This window comes from Amphichorda felina (assembly GCF_050947745.1).
Source record: "Amphichorda felina strain 45539 chromosome Unknown scaffold_1, whole genome shotgun sequence".
NCBI lineage: Eukaryota > Fungi > Ascomycota > Sordariomycetes > Hypocreales > Bionectriaceae > Amphichorda > Amphichorda felina.
In genome coordinates, this window is record NW_028145049.1 from 2,954,567 (window position 1) to 2,977,832 (window position 23,266).

The 23,266-nt window shown below is 57.1% G+C and overlaps 7 protein-coding genes across 7 annotated transcripts; 3 read left to right on the forward strand and 4 right to left on the reverse strand.

The window, feature by feature from the left end:
- Nucleotides 1-3,458: 3,458 nt before the first annotated feature.
- Nucleotides 3,459-5,975, forward strand: ACO1O0_000951 (uncharacterized protein; the record flags this gene model as incomplete). The annotated part of the gene is made up of 2 exons (XM_083190447.1): nt 3,459-3,565; nt 3,650-5,975. 2 exons carry the CDS (start codon nt 3,459-3,461, stop codon nt 5,973-5,975), a joined length of 2,433 nt encoding a protein of 810 aa, XP_083054306.1.
- Nucleotides 5,976-6,468: 493 nt separating this feature from the next.
- ACO1O0_000952 (uncharacterized protein) lies at nt 6,469-7,320 on the reverse strand (the record flags this gene model as incomplete). The annotated part of the gene is made up of 2 exons (XM_083190448.1): nt 6,469-6,908; nt 6,987-7,320. The coding sequence occupies 2 exons, from the start codon at nt 7,318-7,320 to the stop codon at nt 6,469-6,471; spliced, it is 774 nt and encodes a 257-aa protein (XP_083054307.1).
- Nucleotides 7,321-8,097: 777 nt separating this feature from the next.
- ACO1O0_000953 (uncharacterized protein) lies at nt 8,098-9,494 on the reverse strand (the record flags this gene model as incomplete). The annotated part of the gene is made up of 3 exons (XM_083190449.1): nt 8,098-8,391; nt 8,462-9,324; nt 9,422-9,494. The coding sequence occupies 3 exons, from the start codon at nt 9,492-9,494 to the stop codon at nt 8,098-8,100; spliced, it is 1,230 nt and encodes a 409-aa protein (XP_083054308.1).
- Nucleotides 9,495-12,295: 2,801 nt separating this feature from the next.
- ACO1O0_000954 (ankyrin repeat domain-containing protein) lies at nt 12,296-15,806 on the forward strand (the record flags this gene model as incomplete). The annotated part of the gene is made up of 2 exons (XM_083190450.1): nt 12,296-12,494; nt 12,547-15,806. 2 exons carry the CDS (start codon nt 12,296-12,298, stop codon nt 15,804-15,806), a joined length of 3,459 nt encoding a protein of 1,152 aa, XP_083054309.1.
- Nucleotides 15,807-16,159: 353 nt separating this feature from the next.
- Nucleotides 16,160-17,451, forward strand: ACO1O0_000955 (uncharacterized protein; the record flags this gene model as incomplete). Its single annotated transcript, XM_083190451.1, has 2 exons — nt 16,160-16,268; nt 16,379-17,451. The coding sequence occupies 2 exons, from the start codon at nt 16,160-16,162 to the stop codon at nt 17,449-17,451; spliced, it is 1,182 nt and encodes a 393-aa protein (XP_083054310.1).
- A 520-nt stretch (nt 17,452-17,971) lies between these two features.
- On the reverse strand, nt 17,972-20,342 carry SDH1 (FAD binding domain-containing protein; the record flags this gene model as incomplete). Its single annotated transcript, XM_083190452.1, has 6 exons — nt 17,972-18,191; nt 18,260-19,483; nt 19,556-19,884; nt 19,946-20,019; nt 20,125-20,179; nt 20,298-20,342. 6 exons carry the CDS (start codon nt 20,340-20,342, stop codon nt 17,972-17,974), a joined length of 1,947 nt encoding a protein of 648 aa, XP_083054311.1.
- Nucleotides 20,343-21,353: 1,011 nt separating this feature from the next.
- YDJ1 (type I HSP40 co-chaperone YDJ1) lies at nt 21,354-22,805 on the reverse strand (the record flags this gene model as incomplete). The annotated part of the gene is made up of 4 exons (XM_083190453.1): nt 21,354-21,670; nt 21,750-22,574; nt 22,642-22,711; nt 22,770-22,805. The coding sequence occupies 4 exons, from the start codon at nt 22,803-22,805 to the stop codon at nt 21,354-21,356; spliced, it is 1,248 nt and encodes a 415-aa protein (XP_083054312.1).
- Nucleotides 22,806-23,266: the final 461 nt, after the last annotated feature.

Below are 23,266 nucleotides of genomic sequence, written 5' to 3' on the forward strand. Positions count from 1 at the left end.
CTGAAAACGGAATCTCACTGTGTGATTTAATGCGATCTTCATGAGGGAGGTTCACAATTCCATGATGGGGGAGCTCCTGACCCTTGTTCGTGGCTCGAACCCTCTATCATTGTGGACTCGTGACGGCCGCTTTGGACCAGTGATCACCAGGTTCATCGTTGGCTCCTTGCCAAGCTGGTCACCGGTGTCACTGGTGTGCTTGGCTGAAAAACGATGATGACATCGTTGGGCAAGTTGGGTTAAAAAAAAAAGCAAGGAGGGAGAAGTTCTCCAGAAACACTTGAAACGTGCCAGTTCGTATTATGCACGTTCCGTATTCGTCGTGCGGATCCGAATTAGGCCACCACATCAGGCTGTCGTCAGCTGCCTTGGTCACACTTATTATTATTCCCCGACTGTCCCAGCAACTCGACAGCAACTGAGCAAACGCCTCCTTCAACATTGTTAAGTCCTAAGTTCTGCGCAAGTCGCAGTTTCAAATTATCAAACACGTACGTGAGACATTCAGGGACCGTACATATGCAACCATGCACATCCGGACGTACAAGGACGTATTAATTAAGACTGCACAGTTAACCCGGCATTGTCTTCGCAGCTGTCTGCCTCTACTACTGGACCTGGCACTGTGGCAGTCGAGCACCGAAGGCAGACGGGCTTCCCAAACAGGCACAGATTGACAGGTACGGAATACTGAGCATTACAGTGGGAACGATTGCTTCCATCGGCTATCAGGGGTGGCCGTCGCATGACCAGGGCGTTGCTCCGTCTCTGCCAATCTGCTTCCCATCTTGTGCAGCTGTGTGCTGTGCAGGAACAGTGCCTGCATGGGCTAGGGAATGGGTGGCCGGCCAACGGCCAAGTTGTCACGGGATGAATTCAAGCCCGACTTTGCGACTGACGATGTGATGTGAACTTGTTGTTGTCTGTACTAAGAAAATGTACTCTGTAGGCGTCTTGAAGTCCCGCGAGCACATCGCTCGTTTGTACTGTTCGTGATGTCGCCCAGATTTAGATGACCCATCTACCTTTTAGATTTATTAATACTGTGTACCCGCGCAGAGGAACGAGGATTCAAAGACAGCAACAGCAGAGAAAAGAAACAATGCCATAGCATGGAGTCTCGGTAACCTGTGCTTGACTGTTTGTTGAAGCTGTTGGTGCAGCAGATCCATGGTTGCCCGGTCGCCAGACTGCTGGAGGTCTTGTTGTTGTGTACGAGTAAAGATATCGGAGCAACAACAAGTCCCTGGACGTCAACTAGTGAGTGCTGGGCGGGAAGAGGAGGTGCATCTTGATGCATCTTGGTCTGCATCTTGGGTGCATGACCTGCGCGGAACCGGGTTGGCCGCACAGAGCGACGACGCAGGCACAAAACGCAGGCACACAGTTGTGGGAGGCTGACATGGAGTGTGGCCTAGCGGACAAATCAGAGGGCATGGCTGCGTGAGCAGCGGAGCCTAGCGCCTGGGCGGGCCCAGCAGACCAAGTAACGTAATCATGTAATGTAGTACATAGTACGTACTATGGACGGATTAGTACGACGAGTACTGTGTCCTCAGTGCCCAGTCTTCCCAGGAATCGCGAAGGGTCCTTGCACCGCTGTCTGTCTGTCTGTCGGTGGCACTCCCATCGGAGTCCCATCTGCCGGCTGCGCTATGCGGCAGGCGGTATTCGCAACCGAGGGGGAGACAGGGAGGCGGAAGCAGGATAAAGAAGGACTGGCTTGAAAGGAGGCCAACGAACCAACAAAGAGGGCGGCTCCCTATCGAGCACAAGCGTGGGATTATTACTACAGTACTCTGTACGGAGTACCTGGGTACACATACATGTAGGTGCTATTACATTGTCGATATTAGTGCGAATGCTCACCAGGCGGGCAGTCGGACACCCCGTAGTCTCGGTCGTCCGGTGTCAGCTGAGAAGGACAGACTCGGACTCTCGCATCAAGCTACCGGGATGGGTGGTGCGTGTCGTTGGCGATGCTGGGCTCAATACTAGGTTTTCGTTTGTTGATGGCCGTCGATTTGGATCTGGGCTTGTTGGCATGAACAGCGGAGAGGCCGTTCATGGCGGCCAGCACCTGCAGCAGCGGTGTCTCGGCAGGCCCACCGGTAGCGCCAGGCGGGATGGAAACGGAGGCCGAAGCAGAGCGGAAGCATCTGAAGCAAAGCACCTGTGCTGTGCAGCATGCGTGCGCACTTCGCTAAGGTACTGTACGGACTACGGGGTCCTACGGGACCGACGGGTGCACGGAGTACGATACGTATGGTGCCAAAAGCACCCATTCCAACAAAGTCTCCATTGCCCACCTGTGGCGTCGCCCAAAATGGCCCGGGGAATTGAGGGAGTCTGGAGGCCAATTTCCATCCACTACCTCCACCCACGCTGCGCCTCCAGGGGGCCCCCGTTGGGGGTGTGTGCTGGCTGCGCTGGCGCGTCGGTCCCTCACCCAGATGCCCACTGTGATTGAGCGAGATTGAACTCGGGCCCCAGGAGTCCCAGTCAGTGCCAGCCAAGTCCCAGCCAGTCCCAGGCCAGTACCCAGGCCAGGCCCAGTCACTCCCAGTCACTCCCCTCGACCACCCCCACAGCTCGTCTCCACTCCTGCTCCTGGGCGCCTGCTCTGGCCCACTGCCCAGTGGCCAGGCACTGGGCAGCCAGTCCACTTCCCATTTCCTCTTTGCTCACCCTCAACTCATCTCACGTCTCCTCGTCCTCTCCATCCTCACGCACGCATCGTCGCTGCGCCCACCAACTGCCGCACTCGTGCGCGCCGCCCTCCTTGGTTTCCCCCAACGCCTGGTGCGATTCCAGCTGCGCTCCTCGTTTTTCGATTCGAGTTGACTGCTGGTTTTGACCGTCCGCTCCTTTGCTATCTGCTTCCTGCTTTGCCTTCATGTTTGTCTTTGCCGCTTCAATCAGGTTCGTCTCCCCTTCGCCATCCGCCATCAAACCACCCACCATCCACCATCTATCGACACATCCATCCCCATTTCTGCTTTAGACCAGCAGCTGACCGGCGACAGCCTCATATAATTCCACAAATTTCGCTCGTTGAACACCACTTGCCTCTCCCCAGAGATCCAGCCCTGGACGAGCCATCACCAAACCCCCCGAGCCGGCGACGTCTCCCCTATGATACAACCAGTCGCCTAGGCGTACATCAGCTGTAGTGCCGCCGAGCGGCCGGAGGAAACATGGCAACTGCTTGCGAACCCGGGCTGGCACCTGCTGCCTCGCCCCTTCACGCCATGGAGGACTACGAGACGGACTCCTTGCACGGGGCCGATGCCAGCATGCCCGCAGACCACTCACGACGCGCCGCCCCTCCGCCGAACCCAACGTTCAGCTTTCCAGCACAACCCGGGCCTCCATCGCCCCCGTCATTCAGCTTCCCTGCCCAGCCGGAGCCTTCACCCGCCCCTTCACCCTACTCTCGTGCCGGTGGGAGACGTCCCATGTCGGCCATCGAATTCCAGACGCAATCCTACCAGCTGACTTCCGAGAGGCCGGAGAGGCCCGCTGGACGTGCTGCTCTCCCCGCGTTCAGTTTCAACCCGGGAGCGTCCCTACCATCAGATCCCCACTCCCCGTTGCTGAGTGCTCCAATGTCTCCTCAGTCACCGAGAACTATGCCCTCTGGCTCCAGGCCAGCCGGACATGGCCACCGCAGAGGAGGGAGCGAGTTTGTCGGTGGCAGACTGCGGGAAGGTAACTCGATCGCCGTGATCAGCGGGAGTCCGACAAAACTGGAACCCGGATTTCCGTCCCCGAATCTTCAGCCGCCGCGAAGAGGGCACCGCCGAGGCATATCCAGCACTCTGTCTACCAACGACATCTCCCTGCTCCCTCCACCACAGCATGACTTTTCGTGGAAGGGAAGCAGTGCCCCTAACTCGCCAACCAACTTTGACCAGATCCCCATGATCTCGGCTCCTGAAGTTTTCCCGACTACTCCAGAGCATGAGCCGAAACCGGACCCGGATCAGGATGTCAGCATGCAGGAGCCCGATATTTCCCACAATGAGCTCCCCGCAAAGCCAGCGTCCAAGACCAGAGTGGGCTTTTCCGATACTTTGGAATACATTCCCCGGCCTCTGTCACTTGTTTCCACCGATACCTCCAGCACGATTACGGCCAAGCCAGGACACGGCGTGTCTGGGAGTATCTCGTCGCTTGTGGCTGGCGCATCTCCTGGTCGGGAGAGTCCTGTGCCCACACGCAGCCCCAGTCGAAATACGAATGACTCGCGCCCCAGCACTGCCGGCGCCATCCTGGAACGGACCCCCACTCTACCGGCTGGCGAGCTGACCATGTCCCCACGCCGGAGGAATTCCATTCCCGCGCTCTTGGACGTTGCCGAGTCCCAATCAGCTGAACATTCGAGCCCAAGCTCGAGCCCGACCAGATCTTCCAAGCGATGGACGTTCTTCGGGCTAGACCCTTTTGCTAGCCACGGGTTACCGAGCAAAACACGACCACACAGCGCCAGCTCGGGAGACTCTGCCACGAGGGTCGCGTCGGGGAGTTCCTCGTCTGAGCACGGGTCAGAATCGCAAGGTGACGCTGTCGATTCTAAGCCTGCCAAACATGGTGGCAAGAAGGGGAACAAGAGGAGGAAAATGGTCAAAGGCTGGGCTGGCTCAATACTACCACGGAAGCCCAAGGGCAAGCGATGCAACTACGCTGTCCGTCCCCCTACACCGCCTGCATCAGAACTTCTGCCTGATGAGGACGAGGACGAGCCCATCGAAGCCGAGAATATGCCTCCACAGACCATGCCCACCGTCACCGTCACCGAATCGCCCTCTCCTCCTCGTGAGAACCAGCGTGCCGAGGACGTGTCCTCTCCCATGATTGACCTCGATGCCGCCCTCGGCCCCTTCAATACTCCTCTACCTCACAACCCGGAGTGGGAGGCAGCACAGCGAGCGGCTGGAGGCACTGGCCGACGTCGATTGCACAGCGCGCAGGGAATGCGTGGGTTTAGCGGGCCTGGCATGCATTACCACCGTAGAGCAGAGTCGGCGCCCGACCTCCCGCCGTTTGACTTGGGTGGATCCAGCATTCACCGATTTGGAAGCAGCTCGACCATGGCCGACGTGTTTGAGGAGGACGAGGAAGACGACGAAGGGGGCAGAGGCCGAAGCCATTGCTCCAGAAGAGCCCCAAGCTCAGAACAAGATTCAGATGGCGACACGACACCTCCGGCGGTGGCCCCAGAGCTTGCCAGGGAACCGCCCCGGCGCATACGGCGAAGGAGCTCCGGTCTCAGCGACAAGGACCAGTCCAGCGTGCAATCAATTCGCGCGCAGCACTCGCGAAACTCGCTGCACGAGAACGTGATTGAAGAAGAGCCTACGACACGATTCCGTGGCAACGTCTTCGGATCATCTGATGCCTCTCCCAGGGGGTCACCGAGAAGAGCACCGGGAAACAAAGAACTTCCCCCGTTCGACATTGGTCCCCCTCACGCCCTCTATACATCAAACATGCCCATCAGCCCGCACTCGCCGAGCTTCACCTCATCGCCCCGCTCACCCATGTCTCCCGACACGCAGCGCCTCTCCACAGCGCCGTCGTCAGTCCACGAGCAGACGAGTTTTCAATCTCTTCTCATGGGCGAGCCGGGACCTGAAGTCCGGCTCTCAGTCGACTATGATATCCCGTCGCTCACATCAAGCAACTCAACCATGACGCGCGACAGCACCTCGGCGCCGCATGCACGAATGTCGCAGCCGACGCTGCGGGAGCCGCGTCCCCTGTCGGTCTCGTCAACCGCGTACGGCCGACGACGATCCAGCCTTGTCAGCCTGAGCCGGCTGATCAGCAGCTCGCACGGGGAGAGGAGCAAGCTCTCGATGGAGGTGACGTTGGACAATGATGCCGAGAACAGGAAGCCCCAGAGCAAGACGAAGCGCCTGGGCCGGCTTGTGCAGTTCTGGAAAGCCAAAGACGCTGCGCCGTCGCGATGATCGGGTCTCGTGAATATTCGCATCTTGTATGCACCGAACTTTGATGTACCACACAATTGACAATAGCCCACTGGGCAAGATTTAGCCTCGAGAGGCCAGAGGCACTGGCGAGGGTCAGGGAGCCGCAGACACTGCGCTGCGAGACAATTTCATATAGTTTAGGGATTGGCGTTTGATGAGGCATGATTAAACATACACTACTCACTGCATGAGCACAGCGGTGGTCCAGGGGTAGAGGACGCCCCGGCCACGGATAGGTATCATTTCTTTCCGTTATATGCCGTCGGGCTTGGAATTGGAGTGTATTGTGGTCAAAGACAGTTTACCATATCAGACTATGAAATGACAGCTTGATACAGCAGGTGTATAGTTTCTACTTGTTTGTTTGTTTGTGTGTGTGTTCGTCCCATATCTGCGAAAGCTCAAAAAGTGAATCACAACGCCAGCAACTCCATCCCCCCCGGTCCCAAGACGAGACGAATCTACATATTGATCAGATGAACATCTTGGCCATGCTCGTGATGGTGTCCCCCCAGGCAGTGTTGGTATCATTGTAGTTGCGATCCCAGTAGGTAGCACCGCTATCCCCATCACGCACGCGCACATGCGCGGACCCGCGGGAGCCGGAGCCGGAGCCGCCAAAGTCGCCGGCCATGCGCACGGCCTCGCCGACGAGCCCGCCCGCGCCGCCGGTCGCGGCGCGCGAGGCGACGCCCATGAGGCGCTCGATGGAGCGGGGGATGCGCAGGCCGAAGCGGGCGAGCAGGGCGGTCAGGGCGCCGCCCGTGATGAGGGGCATGATGACGAGGAAGAAGACCTTCCAGGGGTGGCGCTTGGCCCAGTGGCCGAGGTTGCGCAGCAGGCGCTTGAGCTGCTTGTAGGAGCGGTGGATGAAGCCGTGGCGCGAGGAGCGCTTGTAGTACGAGGGCTTGCCTGTTTTGGGGGAGGCTTGTCAGTACACGTATACTACCTATGGATGAACGAGGAGGGCTGTGGGGGAGGTAAACGCACTGAAGCCGAAGAAGCTGGAGCGGCTGTTGTTGCGGTTGTCGCCGAGGCCGAAGAAGGAGGCGCGCGAGGAGCTGTGCTTGTGGTAGTGGGAGTCGTCGTTGCCGAAGAAGGAGGACAGTCCCGCGCCGAGGGTGGAGCGGTGGTGGCTGCTGCTGCGGTGGTGCTTGGAGTGGTGCTTGGAGTGTTTGGAGTGCTTGGAGTGCTTGGAGCGGTCGCTGGAGCTGGCGCGCGAGCGCGAGCGGCGGCGGCTGACGCGAGAGTGGGAGCGGTGGCGCTTGCGGGTGATGCCGCCGGGGCCGATGGAGATGTTGTCGGCGACGTCGAGGAAGCCCATGGTGATGGTGTTTGTGGTGGTGAGGCCGGTGGTGAGTGGGCTGCTGGTGGTGGTGGGTAGTGGGTAGGTAGTGGGTGAGGAGGATGAGGTTGAGGTCGAGGGTGCAACAGTGTCGGCTGACAGCCAAAGGTCAATGCAGGCTGGGAGGACGTGTTCAATTGTCAATTGACGGCTGAGTGAGCGTCTGCGCAGAACAGCAGAGGCGAGAGCTGGAGTTGCCGATGCAAGAAGCAGGCTGAACGCAATGCAAGTGATGGCTGCTGGCCAGAGGGGAGCAAGAGAGTGGAGGCGGCTGCTGCGACATCTCCTCCTCTGGCCCTCTGGCCCCTCTGGAGTCGCTCACCGTAAATTCGAATGGCTGGAGTTTGGAAGAGGTGCAGGGGTCTGTTGGTGGCGGCTGGATCCGCCTTGGTTAGCCCCATCCAGTCAATGTGCGAGGACGCAGCAGGGGTTTTGAGGGTTACAGGCGTGCTTATGGTGTGCATATCGTGTGGGTAACAGGAGAAACAGTCTCTTCAGGCTAGTATTCATGCGATGTAAAGAGCAGGAGATAACGCACAAAGGCAAGCAACCGGCCGTGCAGCTTTTCCAATTCATCACCAATTATGTGTCTCTCTAAGTGCTCTCATAGATCCAAAGCCATGTGGAACGGCACGGGTCGCCCAACTAGCGCCCAACAATCCCGCTGGCATGTGGACTAAACAGACGCCCCATCTGTATCCGCACAGATACCGCAAAGTATCCATAGGTCGGTCGTAAGGCAGTACCACTCGTGGATTACCGCTTCTTTCCCTTCCGCTTGTTCGCCTTGCCAGCCTGCTGGGCGCCCGTGGCCTTGGTGGCCTTTTTCAGCGAGGCGGTGCTCTTGTCGAGAAGCTCAAAGTCCTCATCAGCCGAGTCGGAGCTGGGAGTCCTCTGGGGAGAGTCCGAATCCTGGTCCTCGTCGGCGACAATGTCCACCTCTTCTTGGGCTGGCTTGCTCAGGAGGCGGCCAAAGGTCGATCGGAGAACCCACAGCGGGAGGCTCACAATGGCAGTGTCCTTGAACGAGGGCACGACGAGCTCCTCAGCCTGTGCCATGTGTCAGTGCATGTCATCTCCCGCATACGGGCGTCTGCCTATCAGAAGAAAAAAAACTCACATCAAGGAGCAACTCGTTGACGTTGCCCTCCTCGTCCTGGTCCTCGAGGTAGACGTTGCCCAGCGAGTCCACGACGAGGATCTTGCCGTTCTCGGCGACAACCCTCTTGCGCGCTCCCGTGGGCGCGGCCGACGCGTCCCTCGACGAGCTGGCGCTCTTGGCCTTGCGCGCCTTCTTGCGTGCGCCGCGGCCGTCGTCGCGCTTCGTCTCCTTCTCCTGCATCCGCCTCTGCTTCCTATTCATGGGCTGCGGCGGGCCGTCCTCGTCGTCGGCCTGGGACGCCGCGGGGGCAGGGGTGGGCGCCGGGGCGCTGTCGACGCCGGGGACGTTCATGTTGGGGCCCCAGGCGGTGTCGCGGGCGAAGCGGATGTAGCGCTCCACGAACTCCCTCTGGCGCTTCCAGTTCATGTACAGGATCAGGTAGTGGACGGCGCCGCCGCAGAGCAGGAGGACGCCCGTGATGGCGGTGCCCAGGCCCGGGCGGTAGCGGTCGTAGTAGTAGTCGGTGCCCTTCCACAGGGGGAAGCCATTCTCGAGGAAGTGGTTGTAGCGGTCACGGCCGGGCCCGCGGAGGATCTTGGCGATGAGGGACAGGCGCGTCTGGCGCTCCTCGGCCTCCTTGACGGCGGCCTTGACCTCGGACGGGGAGGGAGGCTTAGCGTCCTTGTCCTTGTTCTTGGCGCGGTCTGCCTTGAGCTTCTGCTTGACCTTGTCCGGGTGGAGGGTGCGCGTCTTCTGGCGGAAGGCCTTGGTGATGTCCTCCTGGGACGCGGACTGGGTGATGCCGAGGATATCATAGAAGGTGGCCGCGGAATCAGCCTCGTGCGCAGCAATCTCGTCGCGGATGCGGAAGATTTCTCGGTCTGGGGAGAATCGAGGAAGCTCATGGTTAGCAACGGTCAATTCCTGTCGGGGGGAGACCAGACAGAGAGGGAGGGCCAGAAATAAGAAAAAAAATACCTTCTTTGCTCCATGCCGCCGTCAAGGGGCTGAAGAGGGCGAGCAGCCCAATGGAGAGATGCGCGATCTTCATGCTGGCATTGCGTGTTGGCGGGTTTGGTCGAGTGGTGCAAGGAGGACAGCTTTTGGCCAAGGTAACAGTTTTGGACAGACTGCCAAAAGTTTAGTTGTTGCAGGGTCTCTCTCCTTTCCCTTCCCCCCCCACCGCGCCCCCAAAAATAAGGAGTGCGAGTACCAGCATTTAATCCTGCCTCCAACTCCGCCACGCAGCAATAGACGCGAAGCCACCATGGGCATCAATTCAGGAGTCCAGACCCAAGTGGCTTTAGCAGATGCTGCAGAGTACGTACTTGATATCCATTGGGGTGCAAGAATGGCTGGGCAGTGGACCTTGTCCGTACCAGGATATCAGCCGAGAGATTAATGGGAACCCAAGTGCGCTGGGCGACGACACGAGGCTACTGCTGGATGGCTCCTCTCACACGCCAACTGCTGCGTATGGGATTAATACAAGTGAGGTCTATGCGGTCTCCACTCCATACACAGTTCAGGAACTGGTTGAGGAGGCAGCGCCAATGTATCAGCGGGCCAGAGGAATTTGAGAGGGCACTTGGACCAGATCACAGATTCACTGTCGATCCAATCGATAAATCTAGCCTTCTCTATACGGATTACAGCTGGTTCCCAGTTATCCCCACAAAGTACGTACAGCTCGCCCATATGATTGCAAGGGCCTAATAAGAATGCAGAGCCGCAAGAATATAGCCAACCCATGTAGGCATCGCCTTAGCGCCCCTACTACTAGGTAGGACGGCTATCAGCAGCACTAGTACGGATACTATGTACAAGCTTACGAGCCCTCCCGATCTCTCAGCCTCCCCAACTCCCTTCCACGATACCAGCACAAGCTCTCGCTCTGCGCGTCTCCCATGCTTCCAAGGGGATGACGACGGCCAAATAACCGCCTCTGTTTGCCAGTGGACAAGTAGCAGGCGGGACGATGATGTCCAGTGAGTACATGTGCGTATCAATCCCTGGCAACTACCAACATATCTTATACCGTCCACGACTTTACATGCTCTATCATCTATACCATTTCTTTCTTCGCCTACTAACAGTACCAGTAACTAAGTAGCCATGGATATGGAACGGGGTAACTCGGCCTAGGTTTTGCAGAAATCCCAGGCCATGTCTGTGTTGGTCGCAGCATACGTATTCGTACATACGCATCCCAGTTCAGGCTGGCACCAATCCCACGACTTGCAAGCCGTCAAGACAGAAGTGCACTTTGCGGCTGTAATCGCACTGCACAGTGCATACTAGGTGCCCAAGTACATAGTGCATGCAATATGCATTAAAGCCCGGCGAGGCCTCACACACTCTCAGCCCCTCCTCTTGCAAGCTCTTGCTATTACCATCTTCTGCTTAACAACCTCGTCTATGCTGGCACCAGCTTTGCCCCCGTTGTTACCATCCATCCACCCGTCCATCCGTCTCCGTATACCCCCATCGGGCCAGCATCATGCCTCCGAACGAAACACCCATGGCGCCTGCAGGCTCTCTCAGCATCGTGTATCCTGTTGCCGTGACTCTACTCTCCGGCGCGCTGTTGATCCTCATCCTACGGCAACGTGTTTTGCCTAGTGCTTCGCCTCCGCTGCCTGCTTTGCCTGGTGTTTTGCCTGGTGGTTCACCTCCACTCCCCGCTTCTCCTGATGCTTCGCTTGATGCTTCGCCTCCGCCGCAGGCCAAACCAAAGTGCCACCGACTCCGAGAGATACCAAAAGGGACGACAAAAGAAGAGCTTCTGCTCCAGCTATCCAAGCATCTCAAGGGGTACAGTGCCCCGGAAGCAGACGGCCTATTTCTAACCCTGGCCCGCTCCACCGCTGTACATCTCACGGCGACCCTGGTGGTGCCCAAAGTCCCGGAGAATCTGGGCTATCCCATCGACTCGAGCTTTAAGGGCATAACTCCTCTATACGATGGAGTCGACCCCCAGGTCGAGTGAGTTTCATAGCCTCCTACCTGGATAGAAGGACATGGACTAATTTGAGGCCAGCATCATCGCGGTTCATGGCTTGGGGAGTCATGCTATCGGTGCATTCAAAAGCAAGGGCGCCATCAAAGTTTGGCTACGTGACTTTCTGCCCAAAGATATCCCCACCGCCCGCGTGCTGGTCTATGGATATGGCGAGGCAATCACGAATATGGACACAAAGGATTCCATTACGGACTTGAGCAAGGAATTCCTGGACTTATACCAGGTTTTCCGGGAAGCAACACAGGTAATACCCAAGTCCCTGATGGCATACCTCAGCTAGTGACCTTTTCTAGACAACCCGTAGGCCCATCATCTTTATCGGCCACAGCCTAGGGGGCCTCCTCATCAAAGAAGTACGCACCACCCCTTCGCCCGTCCTCCTCCTACCTAGGTCACTAACTACTCGATAGGCCCTAGTAATGTCTCATGATTACCATATAGAGACCAATGACTTCTTCAGATCGTCATACGGCCTCGTGTTCTTTGGCGTCCCGAACCTCGGGCTAAAGCAAGGGAGACTGAGAGACATCACCTCTGCCCGTAGGCAGCTAAACGCACAGCTGATTGCAGATCTGGAGGTGGATAGCCATTCGGAGCCAGGATCGTACCTCAGAACGCTGCAGAACAACTTCATCCGCTGCTGCAAAAAGCAGAGCCCGCCATTTGAGATCGTAGCGTATTACGAGAAGAAGACAACTCCCACCTTAAGGACGGTCAGTTTGTACCCGTTTTCCCGCCGTCCGTGGCAAGAAACTCGGAAAATTCTTGCTAATGATATACATGCATAGATGGAAGATGGTACACTTTCAAGAGACGGGAAACCTTGCTTCATGGTGACCCAGGAATCAGCATGTCGCATTGGCTTCAATGACGAGCTCGGTGATAGACAGCCGCTGTCAACCAACCATTCCGACTTGGTGAAATTTGCCAATCATACGGATGACATATACGCCAGGGTACAGAATACGCTGAGGAGGCTCGTTGACAGTGCTCCGGGCACTATTCAGGGTCGCTTTTCATCCATCACTAGTACGTGTCAGTAGCATAGATCAGCTGACAGTAAATTTGACATCTTTTCCAGAGCTTACGGACGATGAGAAGCGCCATTGGGACGACCTCAACGTGCCTGATTACAGGGCCTTTAAAAAGGACAAGAAAGTTGCAACACCAGCCAAAGGGACCCTTCAATGGCTGGTATCGGATCGACCATCCGAAATAACCCCTGATGCCGACAGCCTATGTAAGGAGAACTTTGACGAGTGGAGAGATTCGACAAAACCAGCCTCGCTCCTTGTTACTGGACCCCCCGGGAAGGGAAAGTCGGTGCTCTCTAACTTCGTGGTAGACCACCTCGTCGAGTCTATCGGAGATAGAAAACTAAGGCTTATCTACTATTTCTGTAATATCAGGAACGATGAAAACTTCCGAAACTCACGGGCTGTCTTACGGGCCCTCATTGTACAGCTCTGCGAGGATAGGAAGCTGTTTCAAAACCTTCCTAATCGGTTCCGGACCGACCGGCTAAGTTTCTATTCGGCTTCCTTCGATGAGCTCTTGGGAACATTCGATGACCTAGTCAGGAAGAGTTCATATGATTGGATCTACTGCGTTATTGATGGCCTAGATGTATATGCTGATTCGGAAATGGACGATTTCTTGGCCAGGCTGCAAGACTCGATGAGGCACGAAGAGTACCGGCTGAAGCTGTTCTGCACCAGTAGACCAGACGGCCCCGTGGAGACCTTTTTACCCGACACGAAGCGGATTCTCCAGTCTCGGAGCGCGGACATTGAACTATTCGTTGACGAACGGCTACAACAACTCCCTAAGAAATATACGGTCTTAAAAGGGGACATTCGCGAATCTGTTCTCCGGAGTTCTGGCGGGACTTTTCTTTGGATAAACATCGTACTAAGAAGGGTTTCAAAGATACGGTATCCCACAGCGCAGACAGTTAAAGAGACGATCGAGGCGACGCCACAAGAGCTTGACGAGTTATATAAGAAACTCGTCCAAAACGCCCAAAAAGACAAGCTCGACGTTGCCATTCTGGCTTGGATAACCTATGCTAAGCAACCGCTCTTTCTTAAACAAATCGAGACAGCCACTGCTGTTATGGTGGCTGGTGGTTCAACTTGGGCAGAGTGCTGTGATAAGAAGACCTCTCTGGATAGCGATACTATTCGAGAGAATCTAGGAACCTTGGTCGACATCATCGGAGGTCGTCTTTATCTAATCCATCAGTCATTACGGGACTTTTTGAGGGGTGACTTTGGTATTCAGCAGCAACTTCCACATCCCGATGTGGAACTGGGGAAGGCATGCATGGCCTTCTTATCCTTTGACGACCTAGACACACAAGATATGGACATACATGGCATGTACCCAGAGAACTCTTACTTCCAATACGCGTCAAATTTCTGGTATAAGCATATCGACAATCCAGAGGATATTAAGGGAGACGAGGGGAAGTTAAGACGCATTCTTCAAGAGCCAAGAGTAAGACTCTGGTTAAAACATGCGAAGCGGTCTGAGTTTTTATGGGGCCGGTGGAGGAGGAGAGAGAGTCGTCAGACTAAGCAATCAATTTTTAAGATTGCCATACGCTTCGACATTGCTTGGCTAGCAAAACTGTTGCTGGACCAGACGTCACCCGATCTTTCAGAGACGTGCCAAGACAGCTGGCTGATTGAAGCAGCCCGTTTAGCCCCTGGAGTTTTCAACGAGCTGATAAACCATCCCACATCCAATAGAATCAAGATGACAGACCAGTTGATCAGAGACGTAGCAAGGAGCGCGGATAACAGCAATATGGTGATAGAGCTGCTGCTAAAGAGGGGCGATGAGATCAAGATCACACCTATCGTACTTGAGGTAGCAGCAGCAATAAATAAGGAGTTGATGGAGCTGCTGCTAAAGAAGGGGGGTAACGAGGCCAAGATAACACCTATGGTAGTTGAGGCAGCAGCAGAGGATAAGGAGTCGATGGAGCTGCTGCTAGCGAAGAGGGGCGACGAGGTCCAGATCACGCCCAGGATAGTTGAGATGGCAGCAAGGGATAAGGATATGATGGAGCTGCTTCTAGAGAAGAGGGGCGACGAGGTCCAGATCACGCCTGAGGTAGTTGAGATGGCAGCAAGGGATAAGGATATGATGGAGCTGCTGCTAGAGAAGAGGGGCGATGAGATCAAGATCACGCCTGAGGTAGTTGTGGTAGCAGCAGAGGATAAGGATATGATGGAGCTGCTGCTAGAGAAGAGGGGCGATGAGATCAAGATCACGCCTGAGGTAGTTGTGGTAGCAGCAGAGGATAAGGAGGTGATGGAACTGCTACTAGAGAAGAGGGGCGACGAGGTCCGGATCACAGCCGAGGTGGTTCTAGCAGCAGTAAATAATGGGTATATCGGTAAGGAGGTGATAGAACTGCTGCTAGAGAAGAGGGGCGGCGAGGTCCAGATCACGGCCGAGGTGGTTCTAGCAGCAGTAAATAATATGTATTACGGTGAGGAGGTGATGGAACTGCTGCTAGAGAAGAGGGGCGGCGAGGTCCAGATCACGGCCGAGGTGGTTCTAGCAGCAGCAGAGAACTCGTGGGGCTTTAATAATATGCTAGAGGTACTGCTAGAGAAGAGGGGCGACGAGGTCCAGATCACAGCCGAGGTGGTTCTAGCAGCAGTAAGGGATCAGGATGGTAAGGAGGTGATGGAACTGCTACTAGAGAAGAGGGGCGACGAGGTCCGGATCACAGCCGAGGTGGTTCTAGCAGCAGTAAATAATGGGTATATCGGTAAGGAGGTGATAGAACTGCTGCTAGAGGAGCGGCCAGAGGAAGTAGCTGCAGCAATGAGTGGGCAAGTGGTTCTTACTGCTGCCGCCAACGGCCACTACGGGATTCTTGAGATATTCCACCAAAGCCTCCGTCATCTCTACCCTCAGAAAGACTGGGACGAGTGGGACGCGATCGCGGCATTCCGGGACGCCGCCGAAGAAGGGGACGCCGAGACAATCCGAAAGCTCTTGCTCAACGGAGTGACCCCAGACACGAAGGATAGTCAGTCTCAGACACCTCTATGGGCTGCTGCAGCTCAAGGAAACACAGAAGTGGTAGAGCTGCTGGTGGCGAGGAAAGATGTGAACAAAAACTCATTAGATGAGGATGGTCAAGGGCCCATCTTCTGGCCGTGTTTGAGTGGCTACGAAGACATCGTGGGGCTGTTGATTGCCAACGGGGCTGACCCCACGGTCAAGAATAGAAATGGAGATACACCAGTATCGAGGGCCAAGGAGGCAGGCCATGAAGGTGTGCTCCAGATCCTGGAGCAACGAGGATATACTATATAGGGCGGCGCCAGTTTGAATCAGCACAGGTTCATGGGACTTCCATTATCCACTGTGCATGGTCGTGTGTGCCAGATGATGAGACACGCGGATTGTACGTATATGGTGTTAATCCAATTCATATCCGCTCGTAGTTTCATCCATGTTATTAGTAGTACTCTGTAGAGGCTTGGAGTTGGGGAAACGTAGTTGGGAAGACGGGAATCCAGCCTCACTTGTTCATAGGTGGGGCTGAGTTGACGGCTACTCCCGCCATCCCCCGCCCCTTCCCCCCACCTCATCCTCATCATCTCATCCTCATCATCTCATCATCGACTCCCTCGCCTAACACGAGTACCAAGGTGAATAAACCCGTCATGGCCACAACTCCCCGTCGCAACACCAGGCGCCGCGCCTCCAACCCCGAGACGCCTCCCTCCCAGAGGCAGCGTCTTGACGGCCTCTTCCGGGACGGCCAATGGTGGTGTAAGTTTCCCCTCAGTCGCCCAAGCCTCTCCAAGCCTCCCAAGCCGCACGCTCTCTTTCTATCTTTGGTCTCATCTCAAACCATTAACTTTATCCTCTTGCCACCACAGGCAACTGTGGACCCCGCCAGCGCGCCGCCCGCCTCCAGGTCAGCGACCAGGACAAGCCCACCTGGGGCCAGTGGTTCTACAGATGCCCCGACCGCCCCTCCTGCAACTTCTTCCTCTGGGAGGACAAGGCCCGTCTGCGCGAGACGGGCCTCCCCGGTGCGCAGCCCGCCAGTGATGATGAGGAGGACCTGGAGCTGGCCCCGAGGTCCAAGAGACCTAGCTTTACCCAGCGACAGCTGACATCGTACGGTGTGCAAGTGACCCCCGGTCGCCGGAGGAGGAGCCACAGCGACGGCGACATGACAGCGAGCAGCGACGGTGGAGACGATCATCGCCGGCCCTCCAAAGGGAAGTCAGTTGCCGACACGCCGTGCCCCACCGGGTCCAAGAGAAAGTGTGATGCTCTATCAGAAGACAGCAGCGGGGACGACTCCTTCGGCCAGCTGGACTCCGACGACGAGAGGCAGATGGCCGCCCTGGCCGACACGTCTGCATCTACATCAAACTCCAAGCCTACCGCCGCCCAGCCCAACCCAAAGACGCCATCCACCTCCTCCCGAACCGTCGACAGCCTCACCGGCCTGCCCACGCCCTCCACAGCACGAACCCTCTTCCCCAGCACCGCATCCTGTTCCAGCAAGCGCCACAAGACGGTATCCTTTGAGGAGGCGCCCGAAACCCCAAGCAAGCCACCCACCGCCACCACAGCCGCCACCACTCCCTCCACCGCCAACGCCACCATCCCCTCCTCCTCCTCCCCCACGCCCACCAGCAGCCCCAGCGCCATCGACGCCGTCCACGACCCAACCGACGAGGTCATGACCCTCCTGCGCCCGCACAACCTCGCCCCCCCGGTCCTGCAGTCCGTCCGCTCCTCCATCGCCACGTCCGTCCGCAGGGCCCGCGGCGTCGCCCTGGGGCGGGACTCGGCGCGCGCCGCGGCCAGGGACAAAGACGCCCGCATCGCCCGGCTGCAGGAGCGCGTGGCCGCGCTGGAGAACAAGGACCGCATGATGAGCAACCAGATCACCAACATGAAGGCCGGGATCATGAAGCTATATCAGGATCATTAGGGCGACTTGACTTGACTTGACTTGACTTCTCAGGCCGGCGTTGTCGGCCGGGAGGGTAGGAGTCGGTCAGTAGAGGAATCCTGGATCGACGTGACATATTTGACATATTTTGTATATTTACGATGAGCGAGCGTAGCCATGTTGTTTGTTGTCTTAGCGATTTAGCACCATATTCTTCGTATTTCTGGACAGTAGAACATTTGATTCACCAGTAGATCTTTTCATTTACAGCGTGCAAGAAATACAATGCTTTGACAAAAAACTTTCTTCCTACAGCTAGCCTCATAGCCAATACATACATCATCGCCAACATCCACACATCCCCCCCTCCTCCCCAATGCGACCGTCCAACTAGGATATATAAGGCAAACACCCCCCATGCGACCACAAATGAGACAAATTATTTCTCTGCTTGTTTTTTTTTACTTCTTCCCCTCCCCCAAAAGCCATTCCCAACACCAGAATCTTTAGACAACTCTATTCATCATATGCGGGACCCAAAATAAAGGGGATGACCAGTTTAGTATACACGCTTGAACGGAGGGACGGGCTTGCACTCGTTCTCGTCCAGGGTGTTGGAGATGACCTTGCGGTAGCCGAGCTCGACCTTGCCGTGGGGCTGCTTCTGGAACGAGAGAGTGTGCTTCATCCAGTTCTCGTCGTCACGGTCGGGGTAGTCCTCGCGGGCGTGGGCACCACGCGACTCCTTGCGGTTGGCGGCGGAGGTGGCGGTTTGGGTGCTGTGCATTGCTCATCAGTATCACACTCATAATCTGTGCTCCAGGGAGAGCTAGGGTGAGAAACTTACGCGCAGGTCAGCAGGTTGCGGAGCTCAAGGGTCTCGACGAGATCCGAGTTCCAGATCATGCTGCGGTCCTTGATGCCGACCTCGGGGAACCAGGTGTCGATCTCGTTCATCTTGCGGACACCCTCGTCCAAGCTCTCCTGGGTGCGGAAGACGCTGACATCAGTCTGCATGGCCTTCTGCATGGCCAGGCGGACCTCGGCGGTGGTCCTGGGGCCGTCAGAGGTGCGGACCTTGTCCAGGACCTCGATGTGCTCGGCACCGGCATCGGCCGCGACGGGCTTCAGCTTGTCGCCGGGGTTGAAGTTGTCACGGATGGTGTGCGAGACGGCACGGCCAAAGACGACAAGATCCAGCAGGGAGTTGGCACCCAGACGGTTAGCACCGTGGACAGACACGCAGGCAGCCTCACCGCAAGCGAACAGACCAGGGACAACCTTGTCCTGACCGTTCTCGTCGACGGTGAGAACCTCACCAGTGTAGCGGGTGGGGATACCACCCATGTTGTAGTGGACGGTGGGCAGGACGGGGATGGGCTGCTTGCGGACGTCGACACCGGCAAAGATACCGGCAGTCTCGGAGATACCAGGCAGGCGCTCAGCCAGGACCTCGGCGGGCAGATGGCTCAGCTGGAGGTAGATGTGATCCTTCTCAGCACCGACACCACGGCCGTCGCGGATCTCCATCGTCATCGAGCGGGAAACGACGTCGCGCGAGGCGAGATCCTTGGCGGTGGGGGCATAACGCTCCATGAAGCGCTCACCCTCCGAGTTAAGCAGGTAGCCACCCTCACCACGGGCACCCTCGGTGATGAGGCAGCCGGCGCCGTAGATACCGGTAGGGTGGAACTGGACGAACTCGAGATCCTGGTTGGGGAGACCGGCACGGGCAACCATGGCCATGCCGTCACCAGTGCAGGTGTGCGCCGACGTGCAGCTGAAGTAGGCACGGCCGTAGCCACCGGTGGCCAGGACAGTGTGGTTGGCCAGGAAGCGGTGCAGAGTGCCGTCCTCCTGGTTGTAGGCCAGGACACCGCGGCACTCACCGTCCTCCATGATCAGGTCCAGAGCGAAGTACTCGATGAAGTAGTTGGTGTTGTGGCGGAGAGACTGGCCGTAGAGGGTGTGCAGGAGAGCGTGGCCGGTACGGTCGGCGGCGGCGCAGCAACGGTAGGCCTGGCCACCCTTGCCATACTTTTGCGACTGACCACCGAAGGCACGCTGGTAGCTGCGTTTTTTTGTCAGTCACCGGATCCCCATCATCATGGTCGTCATCGTCGCCATATTCAGTCCAACTCACATCTTGCCGTCCTCGGTACGGGAGAAGGGGCAGCCGTAGTTCTCAAGCTCGACAATGGAGGCAGGGGCCTCGCGGGTCATGTAGTGGATGGCGTCCTGGTCACCAAGCCAGTCGGAGCCCTTGACGGTGTCGTACATGTGCCACCTCCAGTCATCCTCGTGCATGTTTCCGAGCGCGGCATTGATGCCGCCCTGGGCGGCGACGGTGTGGCTTCGCGTGGGGAAGAGCTTGGAGATACAGGCAGTGTTGAAGCCAGCCTCGGCAAGACCGAAGGCAGCGCGGAGGCCGGAGCCGCCGGCACCGACGACGAGGGCATCGTACTCGTGGTCCTGCAGATCCGGTCAATCGGGGGGTGTTTCTCGTCATGCTGGCAAGGGATTGCAGACGTACAATGACGGGGTACTTGTTGCTCACAAAGGGCGAGGCCTCCTTTGCCCGCAGAGGGCCGTTGGCGATCACGCGAGCTGTTCACCGAGGCACATACGTTAGCAGCGGTTCCCTTCGCCCCGGGCGGCCATCAATAGCCGCTCCCGGCATTCATTCCATCGTCACGGCGGGGGGAGACTCACAAACAGGTCGCGTCGTCGAGAATGTCCTGCTCTGGCTGCTGGCCAGCCGCGAAAACTGCGTCGGGTCAGCTCGAATCCTCGGTAGAATCTCCGCCTCCTCCCACGTGTCGCGGAGGGGACGGGACGGGCGAGAAAGAAGGAGAGGCGTGGGAGACGAGAGGGATTATACGCACAGAGGAGCCGGCGGCCAGTCGCCTCAGTGCCATGGAAGAAGCCATTGTCAGCAGAATTCGCAGTCACCAGCAAGCTGCATCCGCAGGTCAAGTCGGCAGTGGGAGGTGGTTGACGGATGGAGGCCGATCGATGATTTCAGCATCCAACTTGCGCAGAGATTCCAATTGCTCGTGCTTTCCTCCTTCCGATGTGGATGCTTCGGCTGGCCCTCGGCACCATTCAGCCAATCAGCGCCCGCGTGATTACAACTGCTACCCTGCACCTCTGCCAAGCCATCCCTAGTTTTGCCGTGAACGTCTTCTACACGTGTACGGAGTAGTATTCGTACACTAACTAAATATCATGTAGCTTCAGTATCAAACCGTTTGGGGTTGCTACCAAAGTGATCCAGCTGGACCAGCGTGTGGCCTTGAGTGTTACAGCAGAGGATCCCTTGACGATACCTATATGCACAACCAGCCTGTGATTCTCCCATCCGGGAATATTGTGGGGGATAGACATCCTCGGGCAGCACGGAGTAATACACTCCAAACCTCGTAGTACTAAGGTACCTACCACATCTACATTTGGGATGGGCCAGAATACCACAAGTTTGCGCAAACATCATAAATTTCATAATCTACGTCTGCAACTAACTCAAACTCATCGAATCGTCTATATCCTCTAAACGCCGACCCTGCAAAGCCTCACGTTCGGCCATCGGGATCCTCACGTGCCTCGGCCGAATACCATAACCGTATTCCTCCCTCTCCCCCACTGTTGTCCCCGCTACCTTTGCGCTCTGGTATCGGAGGTCACTTGAAGCCCCGGCTGATCTCACCAGTGGTATCAATAAGACAGGTTGAAAGTGTCGCTGTCAAATACAAACTAAAGCATCAGCCAGGCTGGTCCGCAGCCACCCGCCGGGAGCGGTTTGATGTGATGCAATAAGCCAAGAGCCCGCCTGGCTGGATAGAACAATCCGTCTGATTGCGCACCCTCATAGCGTGACGGAGCTCCGTATATCCCCAAATCCCCAATCGCGGAACGCTTTACTGCGACGCGCACTGAACGCTTTACTGCGACGCGCACTGAACGCGCTCGCCTCCGGGGTGACCGTCCTCATCGTCCTCCTCCATGCCGCCGTTGTTGAAGACGCGGTTCTGCGACGAGCTGTCCATATCTTCCAGGTCGGCCGGCTCGGTCATGGCCTCGGCAGGAGGGATGTTCTGAACGGAGGGAGAAGGCAGGTACTTCCTAAGGGCCTCAAAGGCCGCGGGATCCTCCGTCCAGTTCTTCTCGGGGAACTTGACGTTGAAGCGGACGTACATGTTGCCAAAGTCGTGGTGGCGGGGAGACGGCATACCCTGCCCACGGATCATCTTGACGGCATCTGTTTAAAAAAAGAAAAAGGTCAGCCAGCTGTGTCTAGACTAGAAGAAGAAGAAAAAATTCCAGGAAGTGTCACTTACCCTGAGCGATAGCCTCGCCCGGCAGAATGTCGACGCTGAGCCAGCGGTCGTCGAGGTGCTCGATGTAGATGGTGCCACCGGCCAGGGCAGTCACGAGCTCAATGTCGCAGTTGTACAGCAGATCATCCTCCTTGCGGGTGAAGCGAGCGTGGGGCTTCTCCTCGATCTCAAAGACGACGTCGCCGGCTTGGATGCCGGGGGCTTGGTCACCCTCGCCCTTGAACTCGACGCGAGTGCCGCTGCGGACGCCCTTGTCGACGTGGACGTGGAGGACCTTGCGGTCGACAATGGTCTTCTTGCCGTTGCACTGCTTGCACCTATCCTTGTCCTTGATGATCTCGCCCTCTCCGTTGCAGTCGGGGCAGACGGTCTGGAAGCGCTGGATCATGGGGCCCATCTGGCGCATCATGGTCTTCATGCCCTGGCCGTCACAGCCCGTGCACTTCTTGACCGCGCCCTCCTTGCCGCCGATGCCGGAGCACTTGGGGCAGATGATGGACCGCTGGAGAGCCAGCTTAGAGATCTTCCCGCGGTAGATGTCCTCGAGGGCGACCCTGTGCGTGTGGTGGATGGTGCGGGCCTTGGGAGGGCCGCGGTTGTTCATACCACCAAACATGCCGCCCATGCCGCCGAAGCCACCACCACCGCCGAAGAACTGCGCGAACAGGTCCTCGGCGGCCATGCCGCCGCCACCAGCACCTCCTTCCAGGCCGGCCTCACCATACTGGTCGTATACTTGGCGCTTCTGGGAGTCGGATAGGACTTCGTAGGCGTGGGAGACCTCCTTGAACTTATCTTCGGCTTCGGGGTTGTGGGCGTTCTTGTCTGTGTGAGAGAGATGTTAGAATGAGAAGGCGCTGCGCTGAAGGGGGGAAACCAGGCGTAGACATACCAGGATGGTACTTCAGAGCGTTCACCTTGTAGGCCTTCTTCAATTCGGCCTCGGTGGCTGTGGGGGAGACCTGAGGGCCGGGTCAGCGCTTGGAAGCAACAACTTGCAGTCAGATGGGGGCAACATACACCCAGGGTGTCGTAGTATTTTGTTTCCTTAACCATGGTTGCTACTGTGTCGACGAACGTCGGATTACTGGGAGAGAAAAGAGGAAGAAGGGAGGGTCGCGCTGGTGGACGAGGCTGAAAGGCAAGCGAGCGTCTGCTTCTGACAGGGATTAGTCAGTGGGTGGGTGGTTCTCGGGCGGTATAGCGACGTGAATGCCGTAGGGCGGTGGCAGGTCTCGCGAGGGAAGGGATGGAGTTTGACGAGGACAACGAACCTTTACACCGGAGGCGCACAGGTGGTAGATTTAGCAAGCCAACGTCTGCCGCGATGTCTCGTGCTAGTATCCCGATGTCTGGCGCGGGGCTGCGAGAAATTTCGAGAAGTCGGGACCTAGCTGACGACGGTCTCTTTTTGGTGGTGGAGCACTGGAGCACGGTTTTGGGAGCGCTACTGCGGGCGCCAAGGGGGGGCGAGAAGACTACCGGAAACTCGGAATTTTTGAGGCGGGGTGGGAAGA